Here is a 21,557-nt window from a genome sequence, read left to right as displayed (position 1 = left end):
TAGTTAGCTATCACTACTGTGTGATAGGAATCAACATGAATTGGTCACATATCATTTGGTTTATATTCAGGGTGGAATCAATTAACTGAATCCCAAGAACTCTGGGAAGAGTTCTGCTTCCACAATGGGGCTTTTCTGCCCCACCCTTTTCCTTTGCTTCCCAAACCACTCTATGGGTGGGGGTGGGTGACGGGCTTTGAAACAGCTTGTGTTATTTCTTTCCACAGAAAGGTCACATGTTTTCTGAACATTTTGCATGTCATGACCTTTTAGCAGAACTGATTACATTTCCCCCCTCTGTATATAACTGCATCTGCCAACTGAAGATAATACTTCATGCTTCTGACCAAGTGGGCTCCGGTCCAGGCAAGGTTATTCCACAATGCAGCTGTTAATCTTAAAGTGCTGCAAAACTCTCAGCTGTTTTTTCTGCAACAGAACAGCACAGCACTCTCAGCAGAATATGCCCTCTTGTGGAGTAGTTTTTAGGCTGTTTAAACTAGTAATTTATGAAACATGAAGTGAAAGCAGAAGTCAGATTTTGTGTGCTTGTCATCCTTTTACATTAGACTAATGGTATAACAAAGCAAACATAAAAATGCAAGAAAGCACAATCAAAATTATTTGATTCATTTATACCCTGATTTTCTCCTCAGTGGAGAGTCTTGGGGCTCTTTAGCTTGGCGAAACGTCGACTGCGGAGTGACACGATAGAGGTTTACAAGATTATGCATGGGTTGGAGAAAGTAGAGAAATAAGTACTTTTCTCCCTTTTTCACAATACAAGAACTCGTGGGCATTCAATGAAATTGCTGAGCAGTCAGGTTAAAACAGATAAAAGGAAGTACTTCTTCAAAGAGTGATTAACATGTGGAATTCACTGCCACAGTTGGTGGTGGCAGCTACAAGCATAGCCAGCTTCAAGAAGGGATTGGATAAAAATATGGAGCAGAGGTCCATCAGTGGCTATTAGCCACAGTGTGTGTATATATATATATATATATATATATATATATATATATATATATATATATATTGGCCACTGTGTGACACAGAGTGTTGGACTGGATTGGCCATTGGCCTGATCCAACATGGCTTAAGAACATAAGAACATAAGAGAAGCCATGCTGGATCAGGCCAACGGCCCATCAAGTCCAACACTCTGTGTCACACAGTGGCAAAAAATGTTATATACACACATACACTGTGGCTAATAGCCACTGATGGACCTGTGCTCCATATTTTTATCTAAACCCCTCTTGAAGGTGGCTATACTTGTGGCCGCCATCACCTCCTGTGGCAGTGAATTCCACATGTTAATCACCCTTTGGGTGAAGAAGTACTTCCTTTTATCCATTTTAACCTGTCTGCTCAGCAATTTCATCGAATGCCCACGAGTTCTTGTATTGTGAGAAAGGGAGAAAAGTACTTCTTTCTCTACTTTCTCCATTCCATGCATTATCTTGTAAACCTCTATCATGTCACCCCGCAGTCGACGTTTCTCCAAGCTAAAGAGTCCCAAGCGTTTCAACCTTTCTTCATAGGGAAAGTGCTCCAGCCCTTTAATCATTCTAGTTGCCCTTCTCTGCACCTTCTCTAAAGCTATAATATCCTTTTTGAGGTGTGGCGACCAGAACTGCACACAGTACTCCAAATGAGACCGCACCATCGATTTATACAGGGGCATTATGATACTGGCTGATTTGTTTTCAATTCCCTTCCTAATAATTCCCAGCATGGCATTGGCCTTTTTTTATTGCAAACGCACACTGTCTTGACACTTTCAGTGAGTTATCTATCATGACCCCAAGATCTCTCTCTTGATCAGTCTCTGCCAGTTCACACCCCATCAACTTGTATTTGTAGCTGGGATTCTTAGCCCCAATGTGCATTACTTTGCACTTGGCCACATTGAACCGCATCTGCCACGTTGACGCCCACTCACCCAGCCTCAACAGATCCCTTTGGAGTTCCTCACAATCCTCTCTGGTTCTCACCACCCTGAACAATTTAGTGTCATCCGCAAACTTGGCCACTTCACTGCTCACTCCCAACTCTAAATCATTTATGAACAAGTTAAAGAGCATGGGACCCAGTACCGAGCCCTGTGGCACCCCACTGCTTACCGTCCTCCACTGCGAAGACTGCCCATTTATACTCACTCTCTGCTTCCTATTACTCAGCCAGTTTTTGATCCACAAGAGGACCTGTCCTTTTACTCCATGATTCTCAAGCTTTCTAAGGAGCCTTTGATGAGGAACTTTATCAAAAGCTTTCTGGAAGTCAAGGTAAACAACATCTATCGGGTCTCCTTTGTCCACATGTTTGTTCACCCCCTCAAAGAAATGCAACAGGTTAGTGAGGCAAGATCTTCCCTTGCAGAATCCATGCTGAGTCTTCCTCAGTAACCCGTGTTCATCAATGTGCCTACTCATTCTGTCCTTGATAATGGTTTCTACCAACTTTCCCGGTATTGAAGTCAGACTGACTGGCCTGTAATTTCCCGGATCTCCTCTGGAACCTTTTTTAAAGATGGGGGTGACATTTGCTACCTTCCAGTCCTCAGGAATGGAGGCAGATTTCAATGAAAGATTACAGATTTTTGTTAGAAGATCCACAAGTTCAACTTTGAGTTCCTTCAGAACTCTCGGATGTATGCCATCCGGACCCGGTGACTTATTAGTTTTTAATTTGTCTATAAGTTGTAGGACCTCCTCATTTGTCACCTCAATCTGACTCAGGTCTTTCAACACCCCTTCCAAAATTAGTGGTTCTGGGGCGGGCAAAAAGTTCTCGTCTTCTACAGTGAAGATGGAGGCAAAAAATTCATTTAGCTTCTCAGCCATTTCCCTATCCTCCTTCAGTAATCCTTTTACCCCATGGTCATCCAAGGGCCCCACTGCCTCCCTGGCTGGTTTCCTACTTCTAATATATTTGAAGAAAGTTTTATTGTTGGTCTTTATGTTTTTTGCAATATGCTCCTCATAGTCCCTTTTTGCCTGCCTGATCACAGTCTTGCATTTGATTTGCCACAGCCTGTGTTCCCTTTTACTAATCTCACTTGGACTGGTTTTCCACCGCTTAAAGGAGTCCTTCTTACCTTTTACAGCTTCCATTACTTTGTTTGTTAACCACGCAGGCCTTTTCTTATGCCTGTTTGTGCCTTTCCTAACTTGTGGTATGTATTTTATCTGAGCTTCTAGGATTATAGGCTTCTCTTATGTTCTTGGTATGTATTTTATCTGAGCTTCTAGGATTATAGGCTTCTCTTATGTTCTTATGTCTGGGACCCAAAGAAGCTTACATTGTTCTCCTCTCCATTTTTTCCTCACAACAATCTGCTGAGGTAGATTAGGCTAAGAGAGTATCAATGGCTTGCCATCACCCAGCGAGTTCTGATGGCAAGAGTGGGGAATTGAACCTGAGTCTTCCAGATACTAGTCTGACACCCTTAACTATTGCACCACACTGGCTCTCCAATAATGTTTTTGGAAAGTCTCCTCTAAGAGAAAGTGTTCTCCAATTTAGGCAATAAGATTTAGGAAGAACATCACAGAAGTTTATTTATTTAGTTAGTTGATTTCTATTCTGCCCTTTCCCATGAACGGGCTCAGGGTGGAGTACAACATATCAACAATAACAATAATAAATCACTGTAATTAATTAATAAAAACATGCCATTAAAACAATAAAATCAAGCAGCAATTTCAACAAGCAGCAGCTCTGGTACAATAAATCAATCAATGCTACAGCAGTAGGCCTGATAAGAGGTGGAATGAGACCACAAGGGTGGCTGACTTAGATGTATTATGGACATCCGCTGCCTCACCCAAAGGCCTGGGAGAACAGCTCCGTTTTACAGGCCCTACAAAAAAATAGCAACAGGTATATAATTATGCATGTGCACAAAGGGGGAGAAGGGGAAAATTATCCCTATGTCACTTTACTAGAGCGATTAGAACAGTAGAACAACTTCACCCATTGAATTCAGGCAGATAAAAGAAAAAAGTTCTGCAACAAATGCATAATTACATAACTTACAGCATACACTATAAAATGTGATAATGGCCCTTGGTTTACATGATTTTAAGAGGGACAGGACAATGGGAGATAAGCCAGTTAATGGCTATTAGGGTTGCCAGGTCTCCTCACTGTTGTGGCAGAGGGATTTAGAGGGCATTCCAGGGTTGGGTGGGATGTCACGCACCATGTCCCCAACACAATGACATTACCTGGGAGTGGAAACATCAGTGATGCTCTGGTTTTTGGGCAAAACTCTATGCTTTTCTTGACTTCATGGAGTTTGCCCAAAAACCAGAATGCTACCAAGCAACATCCCTAGCTTGATGACATCATCTGGAAGTGACATCATTGTACTGACAACGTCACACAGTGATGCCCTTGTTTGGAGGTGGGTTTTCTCCCACCAGCCAACTGGCTGGTGGTAGACTGAAGCCCCCCCCCTCCGCCAGCAAAGCAGGGGAACCCATGATGGGACCTGGCAACCCTACTATTAGTAGATAATTAAATAGTTTGAAGTTTGCCTTTCCATATAAGGCCAAATTAAATACTTGCAAAGAGTTGGTCCAGATTCTGTACTCAACTTGGGTTCTTTGTAGCCACATATTAGATATGGTGAAAAGCTGTTTAAAACTAAAAGAGAGACTGTTTGTACTCAGAATGCTACTACAGGGGGAAGAGGGGCTCCTGCCTTCCCCCAAGTGGTTTTCCACACTGAAACAATTCTGGGGGGAGTTCTGTACCCATTTTTGCTGATCCATATCCACATAATATGTGGCCCAGAAAAAAGCACAGGGAATCTCTCCTCTGAGTACCATTTTGGCCCAAGAAAATGACTTGGGGGGAAGACCTGAGCCCTTCCTCTCTCTATGGCAGCATTCCAAGCCCAAATGGCTTCGCCTTTATTTTTTAAAAGCCATTAGCTGCAGCTACTGTGTTGCTTCAATGAACCTGAGTTAGGTCCAGGGAACTTTCCTAACTCATGCCTATTTTTGTCCTCAGTTGCTGGAATACACGTGGCATGCAGGAGGAGTATATTGTCTTCATGTCTTCCATATGGGCATATCAAAAATATCTAGGTAGTCACTGTTGGAAAGAGGCTGTTAGGTACTACCTAGGTATGAGCCAATAGGGTTTTTCTTCTGTAAGTCTTTATAGACTCTGCAATATGTTTTATTCCTAGTAAATGTATATTAAAACGACATTATGCTGGTAGATGAGGAATTACATGAAAAACACAGTTTGTTGCTTTGCAAAAGAAAGGCCATTTTTAAATATCACAGTGAGATCTCAGCATCTTTCTCAGATAAAAATATGTCTCAGATTGGATCATTTCCTGATTTTAAAATGCACTGATTCCTTATCAGTTGAACCATCCATAAGAAAGAAATTTTGAAACCACTGAATTGGGAAAAAAAAGCATTGAAAGGATTTTAACATTTATGAAGGCTAAAACCTAAAAAAAAAAAAAATAGCAGCAGCTAATAATATTCTGGAAACTATCCAAATGCTGAATACTTTTTTTTAAATTAAGATTTGCAATCAGAAATACAATACCTGTAAGAAAGTGTATGTGCTCATGAAGCATGAAGGGACCCATTATATACACTATGAATGCATGAAGTGTGGAACTAAATCAAATTTGTATATTTTAATCACAACTAAGGCCAGAACATGAGGGCACCTCTTTTTCTTTTCCTCTCTCTCCCCAATTCCTCAGTATATTCTTACCTCTCAGAAGCGCCACCAGAAATTCTCTTCCACAGTAAGAACTTTCCTGCAATGTTTCCTTTTATTATTGCAAGTGTTTGATCCACAGAATAATTTCTGCACTTACCGCTGCCTTTCTTCTCTCATCATGTATTTTCTGGCTACCCCCCCTCCCCTTCGGCATGCACAGTAGCATTATGATGCAAGGATTTTCGTTCAGATTGATTGAATTCAAACTGCAAATTTGTCCACTTGAATGCCTTCATGCATGGCATGGTTCTATTTTCCTGTCACAATAATGGAGGGCACTAGGTTTCCTGGGCCTATGGATTTGATTGCTTTGCAGTTTGCATTGTTCAAAGTTGTCATGCTATGTTTCCAGACCTCCATAAATTTTCTGTCTAATCTAATTGCTCTGCTCTATGTTCAAGTATTAGTCACCATGCATGCTCAGGGAAGTCGTCATGCATGCTCAGGGAAGACTGAGAATCCACCCCCCAAAATAGACTGATTTCATTACATCTGTGTGTCGTGCTGATGTCTTTTTTAGAAAATTCCATGCAGCTAGAACTAACATAAGAATGCTAACTAAACAGCATAATAATGTGACTGCTTTGGAATATTTAAAAAATAAAGAAAAGGAATGGAAACAATAGACAAAACAAAAAGGAAAAAGTTGCACGATGATGTACAGAGGGCAGAGCATGCAAATTTGCAGTGGAGGTGGAGTTGGGTTTTGAAAACACCACATGCAAACTATTTCCTGACTAAGTTGACATTTCAATGCTGACTTAAAAAAAAAAAACTTTCCAGAAACAGGATTCAGAAACCACTCAGCAACAGGGAGTAAAGTGTAGTTTTATGCCTGGGAGGAAAAATGTTCTGCGGAAGACAGGGAAAGCCACATATGAGCAGGAATGCAGCTGTGGGGAAATCTGATACTGAAGAATATGTCTTTCTCACAGAGACTCAAGGTGGATTACACAATTAAAACAATGCAGTAATAAAAGTATACTACATGCAGCATGTTGCGAAATTATGACCTCTGCAAGTAGCAGTCAATTAAAAGAAGCAGTGGAGGGAAAACATACTATGTAATGTCACCTCATGAGCTGTATTTTATCTAAAATTACAGAAGCAGAGAAGAAGAGTGAGGATCCTACTTTTATAGTTTCTAAGTCTAGCCCAATTAGGCTTCCCAGCCCCAGGTCCTGGTGGGGGATCCCCCAGTTTTGCAGGTTCCTCCCCACTGCCAGACAGCTGGCCACTGGGTGGAAGCCCCACCCCAACAGCCACCACGCACCTTTAAGCCTCGGAAGGCTTAAAAGAACCTTCCAAACAACTTGTGTTTTGGACTGTATGTGTGCCTTTAAATCTCAGCTGGAGGAAAACTGAGAGCAAGCAGAGCCATGTGACTCTTGCCAGTGAGCATGTGAATGATGAGAAGGAAGAGAAAGGAAGAGAAGACAGTACAGTCCCTCTGTTTTTTCTGCACTGATTTCAGAAGCTGTGCTTATAGTAAAATGGAGTTAAATAGAATCTGATTATGGAATGAAAATTCCACCACCTAGGCTGCTCTCCTTTCATTTTCATTAATCTGAAGAAGTTGGTTGAAATACAACAGACAATTACATTCATATTCTTCTAAAATAATAACTGATTTCAAAACTCCTATAATATACCTTTTTAAAGCTTTTAAATATGCATTTTAAGTACACAAAATCATTTTGACTCTGAGGCAACAATCTTACGTTGGGGTTTACCTCATATTGAAAATCTCCTAAAATTAATGTGTCTATTCCAGCTAGTAGGATATAGTGTTTTTTTTAAAACTCACTAGCCACCATGAAGCATAATTCAAAATTATATATTTGCATGAACATGAGCCACATTCTTCCGAAATAATAATCTGAAATCTCCTATAATATACCTTTTTAAATCTTTTAAATATGCAACTGCTGTATTAAACGTTTGCTCTCACAACAGCATTGAAAGTCAGTCACAAGACACTATAAAACAAAGGTTTCATTTCACTTTTTAGGCAGCCTGCCAAGTCTTTCTAAAATTTGAACTGCAATGCTGTATTATTAGGAAAAGTAGTCCTTTAGAAAAATGATAGAATTTATGGCTCTATCATGAGTCCCAAATAATAAACAACAAAAGCCTTATACAGAGTGCCCCATTCAGGATTTGTACAAGTTGGACAAATGCCAGTGTTCCTATTATGCCATTACTCTAATCCTTATTAGAAAGTGGGAAAATAATAGACCACTCGCTCTGATGATAGATGCAGTCAGGAAACACCATTACAATCTCTAGAGAATAGATGTTATTTTATTTGCCAGTGAAAAAGCAATCATACATGTACACTTCCACTGGGAAATAAAATATAGCCTGCAAGGGACACAATAGTGGTTTTTATAAATGAATCCTGTTAATCTCACAAAATATTTCAGAGGAAAATGTCTGAAGATGTAAAACGATTTTACTTATTTATCTATTATATACTTATAACGTACTGGGTTTGAAGCATGAGGACACTCAGGAGATAGTGAATTCAGCTCTTTATTCAGTGATTCAGCATAGCAAGGTAGAAACTGGGCTGACTTGCAGGGTCAAAGGCCCTGCTTATATGCATGCAAATAAACCCACCCCAAACCCATCACACGCAACTTGCAGGGGTGGCCAGCAGTAGCTCTCCAGATGTTTTTTGCCTACAATTCCCATCAGCCCCAGCCAGCATGGCCAATGGCTCAGGCTGATGGGAGCTGTAGGCAAAAAACATCTGGAGAGATACCGTTGGCCATCCCTGATTTACTATAGGTTCACCGCTGACCTAATGACCCCCTGATTGGCCTCCTTACAGAATCCAGGTGGCTATTGTTATGTTCAGCCAAGTCCCTGCTTGACCCTAAGGCCAAGTTCCAGTCTCAATACATAACAATACTTGTGAATTGACTATACACTCAAAACAAGGCTTTAATGTCTCTCTTGAAGGAAAAGCTTGGAATGCCATCTAGATACATATAAAAGCAAGTGTCTTAACTGACTCATCAATGCCCAGCCCAGACCCCTGGACCTAGAAACTCAACATTCAGGTACTGCATTCCTTCCATGATGCAAGCACCCACTAAGAAGGAATTTTTAGAAATTCCACCCCTAAGGGGGTGAGAAAAGGGGTAAAATGTGTTTTTACATAGGGGTAAAGCTGTGCTGTGTGGCTGGCAGGCTGCTGCCTGCTTGCAAACACCCTCTCTCTGATTGGTCAGCTGTGGAGCTCTGTGTTCTGAAATAAAAATCAGTTAACAGAGACTGCGGATAGTTGAACAGGTGTCCTGACTGACTCATCAATGCCCAGTCCAAGCCCCTAGACCTATGTAATAATATTGCTATTGCTGCTACTGCAGCTGGGAAGGACAGTTAAGAACATAAGAGAAGCCATGTTGGATCTGGCCAATGGCAAATCCAGTCCAACACTCTGTGTCACACAGTGGCCAAAAATTTATATATACACACACACACACACATATACATACATACATACATACATACATACATACATACATATATATATATATATATATATATATATATATATATATATATATATATATACACACACACACACACACACACACACACACTGCAGCTAATAGCCACTGATGGACCTCTGCTCCATATTTTTATCTAACCCCTTCTTGAAGCTGGTTATGCTTGTAGCCACCACCACCTCCTGTGGCAGTGAATTCCACACGTTAATCACCCTTTGGGTGAAGAAGTACCTCCTTTTATCCGTTCTAACCCAACTGTTCAGCAATTTCATTGAATGCCCACGAGTTCTTGTATTGTGAGAAAGGAAGAAAAGTACTTCTTTCTCTACCTTTTCCATCTCATGCATAATCATGTAAACCTCTATCATGTCACTCTGCAGTCGACATTTCTCCAAGCTAAAGAGCCTCAAGCGTTTTAACCTTTCTTAATAGGGAAAGTGTTCCAAACCTTTAATCATTCTAGTTGCCCTTTTCTACACTTTTTCCAATGCTATAATATCCTTTATGAGGTGCGGTGACCAGAATTGCACACAGTATTCCAAATGAGACCGCACCATCGATTTATACAGGGGCATTATGATACTGGCTGATTTGTTTTCAATTCCCATCGTAATAATTCCCAGCATGGCGTTGGTCTTTTTTATTGCAATCACACACTGTCTTGACATTTTCAGTGAGTTATCTACCACGACCTCAAGATCTCTCGGTCAGTCTCTGCCAGTTCACACCCCATCAACTTGTATTTGTACCTGGGATTCTTGGCCCCAATGTGCATTACTTTGCACTTGGCCACATTGAACCTCATCTGCCACGTTGACGCCCACTCACCCAGCCTCAACAGATCCCTTTGGAGTTCCTCACAATCCTCTCTGGTTCTCACAACCCTGAACAATTTAGTGTCATCTGCAAACTTGGCCACATCACTGCTTACTCCCAACTCCAAATCATTTATGAACAAGTTAAAGAGCATGGGACCCAGTACTGAGCCCTGAGGCACTCCACTGCTTACCGTCCTCCACTGCGAAGACTGCCCATTTATACTCACTCTCTGCTTCCTATTAATTAGCCAGTTTTTGATCCACAAGAGGACCTGTCCTTTTACTCCATGACTCTCGTGCTTACTAAGGAGCCTTGATGAGGAACTTTATCAAAAGCTTTCTGGAAGTCAAGGTAAACAATATCTATCGGGTCTCCTTTGTCCACATGTTTGTTCACCCCCTCAAAGAAATGTAACAGGTTAGTGAGGCAAAATCTTCCCTTACAAAACCCATGCTGAGTCTTCCTCAATAACTCATGTTCATCAATGTGCCTACTCATTCTGTCCTTGATAGTGGTTTCTACCAACTTTCCTGGTATTGAAGTCAGACTGACAGACCTGTAGTTTCCCGGATCTCCTCTGGTTGCCAACTCCACGTTGGGACCTCAGACAAATACAATGCCATATATTTCACCCTCCAAACCACCCGCTTCCTCCTGGAGAACCATTGCTGCCTCTTTCCAGATGCGGGCCAGAAATCACTCAGAATTACAACTGCTTTACAGAACACTGTTACTGCTGCTGGGAAGGTGATATTTGAGAAATTCTTGAGAAATTCTTGGAGATTTGAGGGGTGGAGCATGGAGAGAGTAGGGTTTCAGGAGGGGAGGAACCTCAGACAGATACAATGCCATAGACCCCACCCTCCAAACCAGCCACTTCCTCCTGGGGAACCACTGTTGCTACTCTCCAGGTGAGGACTGCAGATCACTCAGAATTCCAACTGCTCTCCATATGTCAGAGATCGGCTCCCCTGGAGAAAATGGCTGCTTTGCAGGCTGGACTTTGTGTCATTATACCCTGTGGTTGCTTCTCTCCTCCTTTGGCCCACACTGTGATTTCAGACCACTCACAGGCTTTCAGTCTAACCTACCTCACAGAGTTGTTGTGCAGACCAAAAGGGGAAGTCAGCTCTAAACCAGAACAGACATTTTTCATAAGTCAGTATGGGACTGAGTTTATACATCTTCCAAAAACAAAACACCCTTCCTACCTAAAACAAACAAATTTAAGGGTAGTTAAATGCTATAGCAAAGCATGGATTTCAGGATAGTGATAAATATTTCTAGTAGTTTTCTGATGACCAATTTTTATTTAAGGGCTGATTTATACATTACATGAAGAAATATCCTCAAGAGATACTTCTGAATGTGTAGTTCAGGGTGGTGATTAGCCTCTACTATTTGCATACATTTCTCTCAATCCCAATTACATTAAATTTGGTATTAGAGCACAAAAAAAGTCTTACTCTTTGCATGAATTTCCCAACCACTATGGACCACCTGCCACAAAGAGAATGGCTTGAGAGTATCCTGGGGTTACCTTTTTTAAGTCATCATCATTAGAACAGAAATGTTTCTGACACCAAACCTGGAAATAACTCAGGATTTTCAGAATAACCTTGGAATATCCCCAGCACTACCGGTGATCACAGCGACAGCCAGAAGTTTCCATTCACACAGCACGAAGTCTGCAGTAGGGATGGGCACATGTTGGGGTTTAGACATACTGCTAGCAGAGTAACGTGGAGAGAACCACGAATAACAGCCAGGCACACGGTTTAGCTTAAGAATAAAAGTAGTTTACTTTACTAATGAGGAAAAGGTATGACTGGGATTTCTAGAAAACAAAGAAGGATTCATTATCCTATCTAGCTTCTAGGCTACATCTTGACTCTCTCGAGTCTTAACTTCAACTGCATGGAAACCTAAGGGCTTAACACAAAGGGCAATAAAACTGACCAAATGGTTTCCCTCAGACCACCACCCAAATATATGGATTAGCCTATTAGGGCTCTCCCTCAATGGTCACTATGCATATTGACACCTACCCTTGGCGGGAAGTACGTGCAAACATTCTCATTGGCTCTACCTACTCACTGGCTAAACATCAGCATGCATATACAAACACTTAATTAACTCATGACAACAGGAAGTGAAATTGCATCAGAAACCCAACAGCACAGACCAAGAAATGAACCATGGTTCGAGTATGAACTGGGCCAGTTCATGGTTCATTTCAAACTAGTTTGTTTTGTTGCATCATTCCCGAACCAAAAAACGAACTGCATTACATGGATGTTTTGGTTTTGCAGTTCGTTCTCCAGACAGTCTGGCACCAATTCAATCAGTTCCTAGGCAACGCTGGGGGTGGACTTGTGGAAAGCCCTAGAAACATCCAAAGCAGTTGTCCATAGCTTGATTGGCAGCTCTGGAAGCCAACAATGGGGCTCCCATTCTGGTCTATGGGAGCGGATTATATATCAGTATAATACACACCCTGACCAACTGCTTTCGCTTTGCAGCACAAAGAAAAGAGTTAGTTCAGTTGTTGTTTGCTGTGTGGCTGATTTAGGGGATACTTTAAGGGACTCAGTTTCCCCACACACAGTGGGACAATTTTTCAAACATGCCTCTCGGCTAGGAAAGTGTTCCTTGTCTCGTGAACTGAACCTGAAGCTAGAGCTGAGTTTCCTGGGAGAACCTGCTTTGGAGGGGCTATAATTGGGACATCCCAAAACTAATATTTGCCAAGCTTGGAGGGCTGGTGAAGACTTTCTGTAAGTTTGGCATCTCTAACTTGGGAGTGGGCTGTTCTACCATCTCCCAAACTAAACGAATCATGAACCAGTTCAGGAAATCAAATGAACCACAAACCAACATGAGCCACCAGTTTGGACAATCAAACAAACCACAAACCACCATTTTCCTGGTTTGTGCCCATCTCTAGCCTGCAGCATAAACTTACATCATGAATGCTGCTATATATGTTTACTACTGAGAGAGTAAGACTGCAAACCAAAGAAACCTTCCTGGGATTAAGATCTACTGAATAAATGAATCTTATTACTTAAGAGACCCACTTAGAATTCCTGTTAGAATCATAGATTTGAAAAGAACCTCCTCCAGGATCATCTGGTCCAGCACCCTATACAATGCAGGAACTTCACTAATACCTCCCCCGCCACACATACAATCCCTAATGACTCCTGCTCCATGCCCAGAAGATGGCAAAAACCTCCAGGATCCCTTGCCAAACTGGCCTGAAGAAAAATTTCTGACTGACCCCAAAGTGTCAATTAGCATTTATCTGGGCAAGTAAGAAAGGGTCACAAGAACTAAGCACTGACGCAAGCCTTCCTGTCCTTCCTCTCATGATCTGCCTAATTCACAGAATCTGCTTAAAAAACTTCAAGGAAGGAGTAGCCTCAAAAGACCACCTTTAACTTTAAAAGGGGTAACTTCTATCAAATGAGAAGCCTTGTGAAGAAGAAACTGAAAGGAAAGGTAAGGAGGGTCAAATCCCTTCAGGAAGCTTCAAGACTATTTAAAACTACAATACTGGAACCTCAGATAAAATGCATACCATAGATTTGGAAAGGTACAAATAGGTATTTTAAAAGGTCTGCATGGTTAACAAACAAAGTAATGCAAGCAGTAAAAGCTTAGAAGGATTCCTTTAAGCACTGGAAGGCCAACCCAAGTGAGGTAAATAAAAGGGAGCACAGGCTTTGGTAAATAAAAAGCAAATTAGTGATCAGACAGTCAAAAAGGGACTATGAGGAATGTATTGCAAAAAACAAAGACCAATAACAAAGATTTCTTCAAACACATTAGTAACAAAACAAAAAAAACCCAGCCTGGGAGGCAGTGGGATCCTTGGATGAGCAAGAAGTGAAAGGAATACTAAAGGATAATAAGGAAATGCCAGAGAAGCTGAATGCTTTTGGTGGGGTTTCTGTCATCACTGTCAAAGATGGAAGCTGCTTGCTCACTCCCTAACCATCAATTTTAGGAAGGGTGTTGAAAGACCTGAGTCAGATTGAGGTGATGAGAGAGGAGATCCTGTGATGGGCGAATTAAAAACTGATAAGATGGTGTACATCCAAGCATTCTGAAAAAACTCAAATGTGAACTTGTGGATCTCCTGACAAAAAAAATGCAATCTATCACTAAAATCTGCCTCCATTCCTGAGGACTGGTAGATAGCTAATGTAAACTGCATCTCTAAAACATATTCCAGAGAAGATCTGGAAAATTACAGGCTGGTCAGTCAAATGTTGGTGGAATCTGTTATTAAAGTTAGAAATAGTAGGCACATTGATGAACAAAAGTTATTGAAGAAGAATCAGCATGATTTCCACAAGGGAAGTTCTTGTCCCATCAACCTTTTTGAGTTCTTTGAGGGGTGAACAACCATGTGGACAAAGGTGAGCCAATAGATGCTGTTTATCTAGACTTCCAGAAACCCTTTGACAAAGTTCCTCATTAGAGGCTCCTAAGTAAACTCAGTAGTAAACTCAGAGGACTTGTGGATTAAAAACCAGTTAATTAACAAGAAACAGAGAGCGAGTATAAATGGGCAATTTTTGCAGTGAAAGGTGATAAGCAGTGGGGTACTGCAGGGTTTGGTACTAGGTCCAGTGTTTTTTAACCTGTTCATTAATGATTTGGAATTGGGAATAAGCTAAGTCTGCAGATGGCCATATGTTGTTTACAGCAATGAAAACCAAAGAGGCCTGTCAGGTGCTCCAGAGGAATCTGTTGAGGCTGGACAAGTGGGCATCAATGTGGCAAATAAGGTTCAACATGGGCAAATGCAAAGTAATTACACTGAGTCAAAAATTCGAACAATAAATACATGTTGATGGAGTCTGAACTGGCAGTAACTGCCCAGGAGAATAACTCACTGAAAATGTTGACTTACTGTGTGACTGCAATAAAAAAGGCAAATGATTTGCTGGGGATTATTAATAAGGGAATTGAAAACAAATCAGGCAGTATCATAATACCCCTGTATAAATCTATGGTTGTCATGGGCCAGTCAGAGCTTTGCAGTAACAAGGACTGCTCAGGAGAAACAGGTCAGCTGAAGCTCAGCAGCAACTGCTCAGGAGAAGCACACTGATCAGCAGAAGAGGAAGTTTGTGTGGTCAGGTCTAAACTGGCAGATGACAAACTGGAAGAGGAGCTGCAGGGTCATCAAGGCTCACAATCAGCAGCTAACTCAGAGACACCAGCATCCAGTCCTAATGCAGAAGGTGAACCTCAGTTAAGCATTAGCAGTCCACCAGGCTCACCTCCACCCTTTGACCACCAAAGGCAGCGGCTAAGAAGGAAATTGCAAGAAATACGACAGAGTGCTCAACTCCTGGCTCATTGCCATCTTCTTGCCAATAACATCTTGGAGTCGGTGCAGAGTTTACACTTTAGCTACCAGCTGCTAACAAGGCTCATTAGTGGATGCCAATAAAACCAGCTCAGGGGGTTTGCTTGTTTGTGGAAGCAACAAATCACTCTGCTAAACTCAGCAACCACAGCTATTGGACCTGCCACTCCCATGTGATCTTGGACCAGTTTTGACTTTGGTTTTGTGAACCCTGTTAGAGTGTGACCCCCGGACCACCTGACTGTGCTCTCTGGACTACCCCCTCTAGTAACAGCTCTCTGACATGACTCTTTGGACTGGACTCTGAACTCTGTTGCATGGTTCTGACCACATCTAGTTTGCCCGCCTGATCTCGTCACACAACAATGGTGCATCCTCATTTGGAACACTGTGTACAGTTCAGGTCACCGCACCTCAAAAAAGAAATAGCATTGGAAAAGGTGCAGAAAAGGGGAACTAAAATGATTAAGGGGATAGAACACTTTCCCTATGAAGAAAGGTTAAACAGGTTAGAGCTCTTTAGCTTGGAGAAACAAGGACTGAGGGGTGATATGACAGAGGTTTACAAAATTATGCTAGGGATAATTAGAAAAAGTAGAGAAAGAAGTACTTTTCTCCCTTTCTTACAATACAAGAACTCATGGGCACTCAATGAAATTAATGAGCAGTAGGCTTAGTACAGATAAAAGGAAGTATTTCACCCAAAGAGTGATTAACACATGGAATTCACTGCCACAGGAAGTGGTGACAGCTACAAACACAGACAGCTTCAAAGGGGGATTGGATAAACATATGGAGTAGAGATCTCTCAGTGGCTATTAGCCACAAGGTACAAGTGGAACACTATTGCAGTGATGCTCTGTATTCTTGATGCTTGAAGGGCCACAGTGGGAGGGATTCTAGAGTTCTGTCCCCACTGGTGGACCTCTTGGTGACACCTGGTTTTGGCCATTGGGGACACAGAGTATTGGATGGATACAGCATTGGTCTGATTCAGCATGGCTTCCCTTAAGTTCTTAAGAACACCTTAATTAAATAAGTGTATAAGGATGTTGTTATGTATGTGGACTCAAGTGAAGACTTTGGGCATGCCTGCCGGGCTCATTGGAGCCATAAGGACTGAACTTCGGGACTTGGGAACAAAGGGCTGCAGGATCCAAATCTCTGCAGCCCTAGACCAATCACAAGCCCCCACCGGTTTGAATGACCCAATGATGTGCTAGTGCGGGAATCCAAGGATGTATATAAGTTGGGCCGGTAGGCCCCATCCCCAGTTTTGTAATGTAACCCTATCCTAGAGCACGTCTATTAAACAGCTTAGGATCACTCAACTGGCAACTCCTCCATGCACAGAACCCACTATATTATAGAAGTAGTCTCTAATTTATTACTAGACACTGTTATTATTTTTAGAAGATAGTTTAGTAGAACTAACTTTCACAGGATTTATTATTCATACAATATTTAAAACCTCTGCAGTTCTACGGGAATCTGAAATATCAATAAATATTCAACTCTATCCAGATGTGTTATTTAACACTTCTGCAGGAGAATACTTGTATCATCCATGTATTATTTTAGTTAGGCTTAAAACAGAATTCATTCAGCAGAATGAATGCCAACAGATACAATTACTGGATTCCAAATGTCACAACAAAACCACAAAAAATGCTGCCATTAAACATGCACACTTATGGGAGCATCAGCACAATAATCAATAATTAATACAGTGATGTTCTGTCTATTGTGTTTCTGCCACAGTGACAGAATCTATACCTTCTTTCAAATTATGAAAACTGTCTTTCACAGTTCTAGGAATGCTCAGAAGTATTTTATAGTGCAGTCCTATGTAGATTTGTGCCAATTTAATCCCACTGAACTCAACTGGATTTGTCTGGAGGCATTAAACACACCTCTGGAACCTCACTTGCAACCATGTCTATTTATTTACTTTTCTAGAACATCGGTACACTAAAAATACCAACCAGAAGTAATTACTGTTAGAAATCTATAAGCAACACACAGAATTTAAGCTCTTAGTTTTTTCTACAATTTTTTTTAAACGAATGATAAAATGACCAAAGAGAAGCAAAGAAATGTGCAACAAAGAAAGAAAGAAGTCCTAAGTATGCACATAATATTGTCCTGCAATCTTCTTAAAAATCACTAACCTTGTACATATGGCCCTGTCTCAGGATGCTCACGAACACGAAGTGTGTATGGTTTTTTATGTGTTGATTGCCTCAACAAATCTCGGACTCGCTCATTATAGATTTCTAGAAAACTGGGAGGGGGGAAGAAAAAGAATTAATGATATAAGGATCAGGGCCAACTCAACATAAATCATTCTAACAGTATGTGCAGCGGGGAGGCAAGATTGTGCTTTTCTATCCTGTCCTATGGGCACACTGATCCAGCATCCAGGACTGCCAAATATCTATACGTAGTCACAGCAGTTATGTAAGGTTTACTCATATAAAATTCAACATATGAAAGCTGAAGCCACATAACAGATCTCTAGAGTTCTCAACTAGGGATGGCCATGAACCAATAAATGAATCATGATTCATGCATGAATTGGGCCAATTTGTGCTTCATTTAGAAGATATTGGATTTATATCCTGCCCTATACTCTGAATCTCAGAGTCTCAGACCAGTCACAATCTCCTTTAACTTCCCCCCACACACACACACACAACAGGTATGAGGTAAATGCGGCTGAGAGAGCTTTTACAGCAGCTGCCCATTCAAGGACAACTCCTACAAAAGCTATGGCTGACCCAAGGCCATTCCAGCAAGTGCAAGTGGAGGAGCGGGGAATCAAACCTGGTTCTCCCAGAGAAGAGTCCACGCACTTAACCACTACACGAAACTGACTAGAACAGATTCATGGAATTGTGTCATCCCCGATCCAGAAACAAAACACATTTCTTTTGCAGTGAATCATTTGTTTCATTTTCATGGTTTGTTTACAAGACTGCTTGGCACTGAGTCAATCAATTCCTAGGCAACACTTCTGAGAGCCCTAGAAATACTCATAACAGTTGTCCATAGGTTGATTGGCAGCTCTGGGAGCCAATCACAGGGCCCCCGCTCTGCTCTTTGGAAGCAGACACCCTGACCCAGTTGCTTTCCCTTTGAAGCATGAAGAGAAAAGAGTTCATTGTCATGAGAGCTGAAGCTCAGCTTTTCTGGGGTCATCTGCCTTGGTGGGCTGTAACATTCCAGATCCAATCTTCACCAGACTTGGAGGGCAGGTGGGGGAGAGTCTGCTGAAGACTCCTAGTGAGCCTGGCAGCTCTAACTCACAAGGGGGCTGTTCTATACTTCCTGAATCAAACAAACCATGAAATCAAACAAACCATGAACCACCATTTTCCCTGCATGCCCATCTCTAATCCCAACACCACCTAGAGAAATACTAATAGATTTGGGAGGCAGTTCCTGGAGAGGGTAGATGCAATGTCACTTCTAGGAAGACATTCATAGAATTTCCTCTAATCTCTAACATAACACTCACAGAAACTAAGTGAAATTTCTAGAGTGCCTCTACGGAGGTCATGTTTTCTCCCATGCCTCAATTTCTCTAGGGCAGGAGACTGAGGGAGAGGAATTCCCTGCCAGGTCTGGAAAATTGGGAAGTCTATTGATAGTCCATTTATATCAGGACACTGAAAACATTATTTGGGCTGATACACACTGGATTTATGTGTATGGGCCTTATGAACATATTACACCCCACATCCGCAAAGAAGTGCACTGAAGTTGACTTTCTTTTTTTTTTTTTTTGCAACTACCATAGAGTTGGAAGGTACCTCCAAGATAATTTAATCAACCTGCTGCACAATGCAAGAATTTTACAAATACCTCCCCTCCACACAAATCCCCAGCAACCCACGCTCCATGCACAGAAGATGGCAAAACCTCCCGGATCCCCAGCCAAACCAGCCTGGAGAAAAATTGCCAATTGACTTCGAAGTAGCAATCAGTATCTCCCTGGGCATGCAAGAAAGGGCCACAAGAACCAAGTCCAGAGTTGGGAATCAGTTTAGGGAGAACAGAGGGATTCAAGCTGCACCCTGAGCCTTTTCTCTCTGGTCTTGTGCCAGTCCTTTGTCTGGGGAGGCATGACCCAGCCCTTTATCCTCAACTCTCCCTGGGCTGCCCTAATAAAGGATGGTATAAGGGAAGGCTGATCCTGGATTTCCCCCAATGCCCTCTTTTCAGAAGTGGGCTCACAGTGAGTGAAAGGAATCTGGGTCAAGGGTCACCATGCCTGGACCTTCCCATCTCCAACCCCATCCTCCCATGAGACATAAAGAGGCTGCTATGTTGGCATGCAAAGGATCCAGGAGAACCAAGCCACAACTCTTGGCTCAAGAAACACACAAGAAGCTGCCTTATACAGAATCAGACCATTGGTCCATCAGGGTCAGCACTGTCAACTCAGACTGGCAGCGGCTCTCCAGGGTTTCAGGAAGAGGTCTTTCACATCACCTACTGCCTGGTCCTTTAAACTGTAATGTAATGTAATGTAATGTAAAATTTTATTTATATCCCGCCCTCCCCCGCCGAAGCAGGCTCAGGGCGGCTAACAGCATTTCAAATAAACAATACAGTATTAAAAACATTAAAATCACATTAAAATTCATATTAAAATCAATCAATAATTAAAACATTCCTAAATCAACACTGGCGGTAACCGTTATTAGTCTGGCGGTAAACATTAATTCAGTTATTGGTGAACGCCTGTTTGAAGAGGGTGGTCTTGCAGGCCCTGCGGAACTGGTCTAAGTTCCGCAGGGCCCGCACCTCCTCTGGGAGTTTGTTCCAGAGTTGTGGGGCCGCAACGGAAAAGGCCCGAGTGCGGGTGCTTTGAAGTTTGACTTCTTTTGGCCCAGGGGTATTCAGTCTGCTTTTCCCCACTGACCTCAGTGCTCTCTGGGGCTCATATGGGGAGAGACGGTCCCTCAGGTAGGTCGGTCCGTGGCCATATAGGGCTTTAAAGGTTATGACCAGCACTTTGTACTGGATCCGGTATACGATTGGCAGCCAGTGCAGTCCTCGCAGCCTTGGCCGTACATGCTCCCATCTTGGGAGACTAAGTAACAGCCTGGCCGCCGCGTTCTGCACTAGCTGCAGCTCCTGGGTCCGGTACAGAGGCAGCCCCATGTAGAGAGCGTTACAGTAGTCCAGTCTTGAGGTGACCGTCGCGTGGATCACCATTGCTAGGTCCTGATGCTCTAGGAAAGGGGCCAACTGCCTCGCCCGCCTCAGGTGGAAAAATGCTGATTTGGCAGTGGCTGTTATCTGGGCCTCCATTGATAATGAAGGCTCCAGTAAGACGCCCAGGCTCTTTACCCGCTGCGCCGTCTTCAGCGGCGCCCCGTCAAAGGCCGGGAGAGATATTTCCTTCCCCAGAGTGCCACGACCCACATGGAGAACCTCTGTCTTCGCTGGATTTAACTTCAGCCCACTCAGTCTAAGCCACGTTGCAACAGCCTGCAAAGCCCGGTCCAGGTTCCCCAGGGCGGAGGCGGGCCGGCCGTCCATTAGTAGATAGAGCTGGGTGTCATCTGCGTATTGATGGCAACCCAGCCCAAATCTCCGGGCAATCTGGGCGAAGGGGCGCATATAGATGTTGAATAACATCGGGGAGAGAACTGCTCCCTGGGGCACCCCACAGTCTAGTGTACGCCTCTGGGATCGCTCACCCCCAATCGCCACCCTCTGTCCCCGACCCATGAGGAAGGAGGAAAGCCATTGTAAGGCCAGCCCCTCAACCCCTATGTCGGCGAGGCGGTGGATCAGCAACCGATGGTCGACTGTATCAAATGCAGCCGACAAATCTAATAACATCAGTATTGCCGCACCGCCTCGATCCAGTTGCCGCTGGAGGTCATCCACCAAGGCGACCAGGACTGTCTCCATCCCGTGGCCCGGTCGGAAGCCAGACTGGCACGGGTCTAAGACAGAAGCGTCATCTAGAAATCTCTGTAGCTGCAACGCCACTGCCCTCTCGATAATTTTACCTAAAAATGGTAAGTCGGACACCGGTCGGTAGTTTGCCA

At 42.7% G+C, this 21,557-nt stretch overlaps 1 protein-coding gene across 1 annotated transcript in view; it reads right to left on the bottom strand.

Annotated features, from left to right (window-relative positions):
• The window catches only part of STARD9 (StAR related lipid transfer domain containing 9), a 241,098-nt gene that overhangs the window by 140,891 nt on the left and 78,650 nt on the right, over positions 1 to 21,557 (bottom strand). Inside the window, exon 7 of the mRNA XM_060262139.1 lies at positions 17,658 to 17,770. Within this exon, the coding sequence (XP_060118122.1) occupies positions 17,658 to 17,770 (113 nt within the window). The remainder of the gene's footprint in view (positions 1 to 17,657; positions 17,771 to 21,557) is intronic.

This window comes from Heteronotia binoei, chromosome 21 (genome assembly GCF_032191835.1).
Source record: "Heteronotia binoei isolate CCM8104 ecotype False Entrance Well chromosome 21, APGP_CSIRO_Hbin_v1, whole genome shotgun sequence".
NCBI classification, from domain to species: domain Eukaryota; kingdom Metazoa; phylum Chordata; class Lepidosauria; order Squamata; family Gekkonidae; genus Heteronotia; species Heteronotia binoei.
This window is presented reverse-complemented; position numbering and strand designations above follow the sequence as displayed.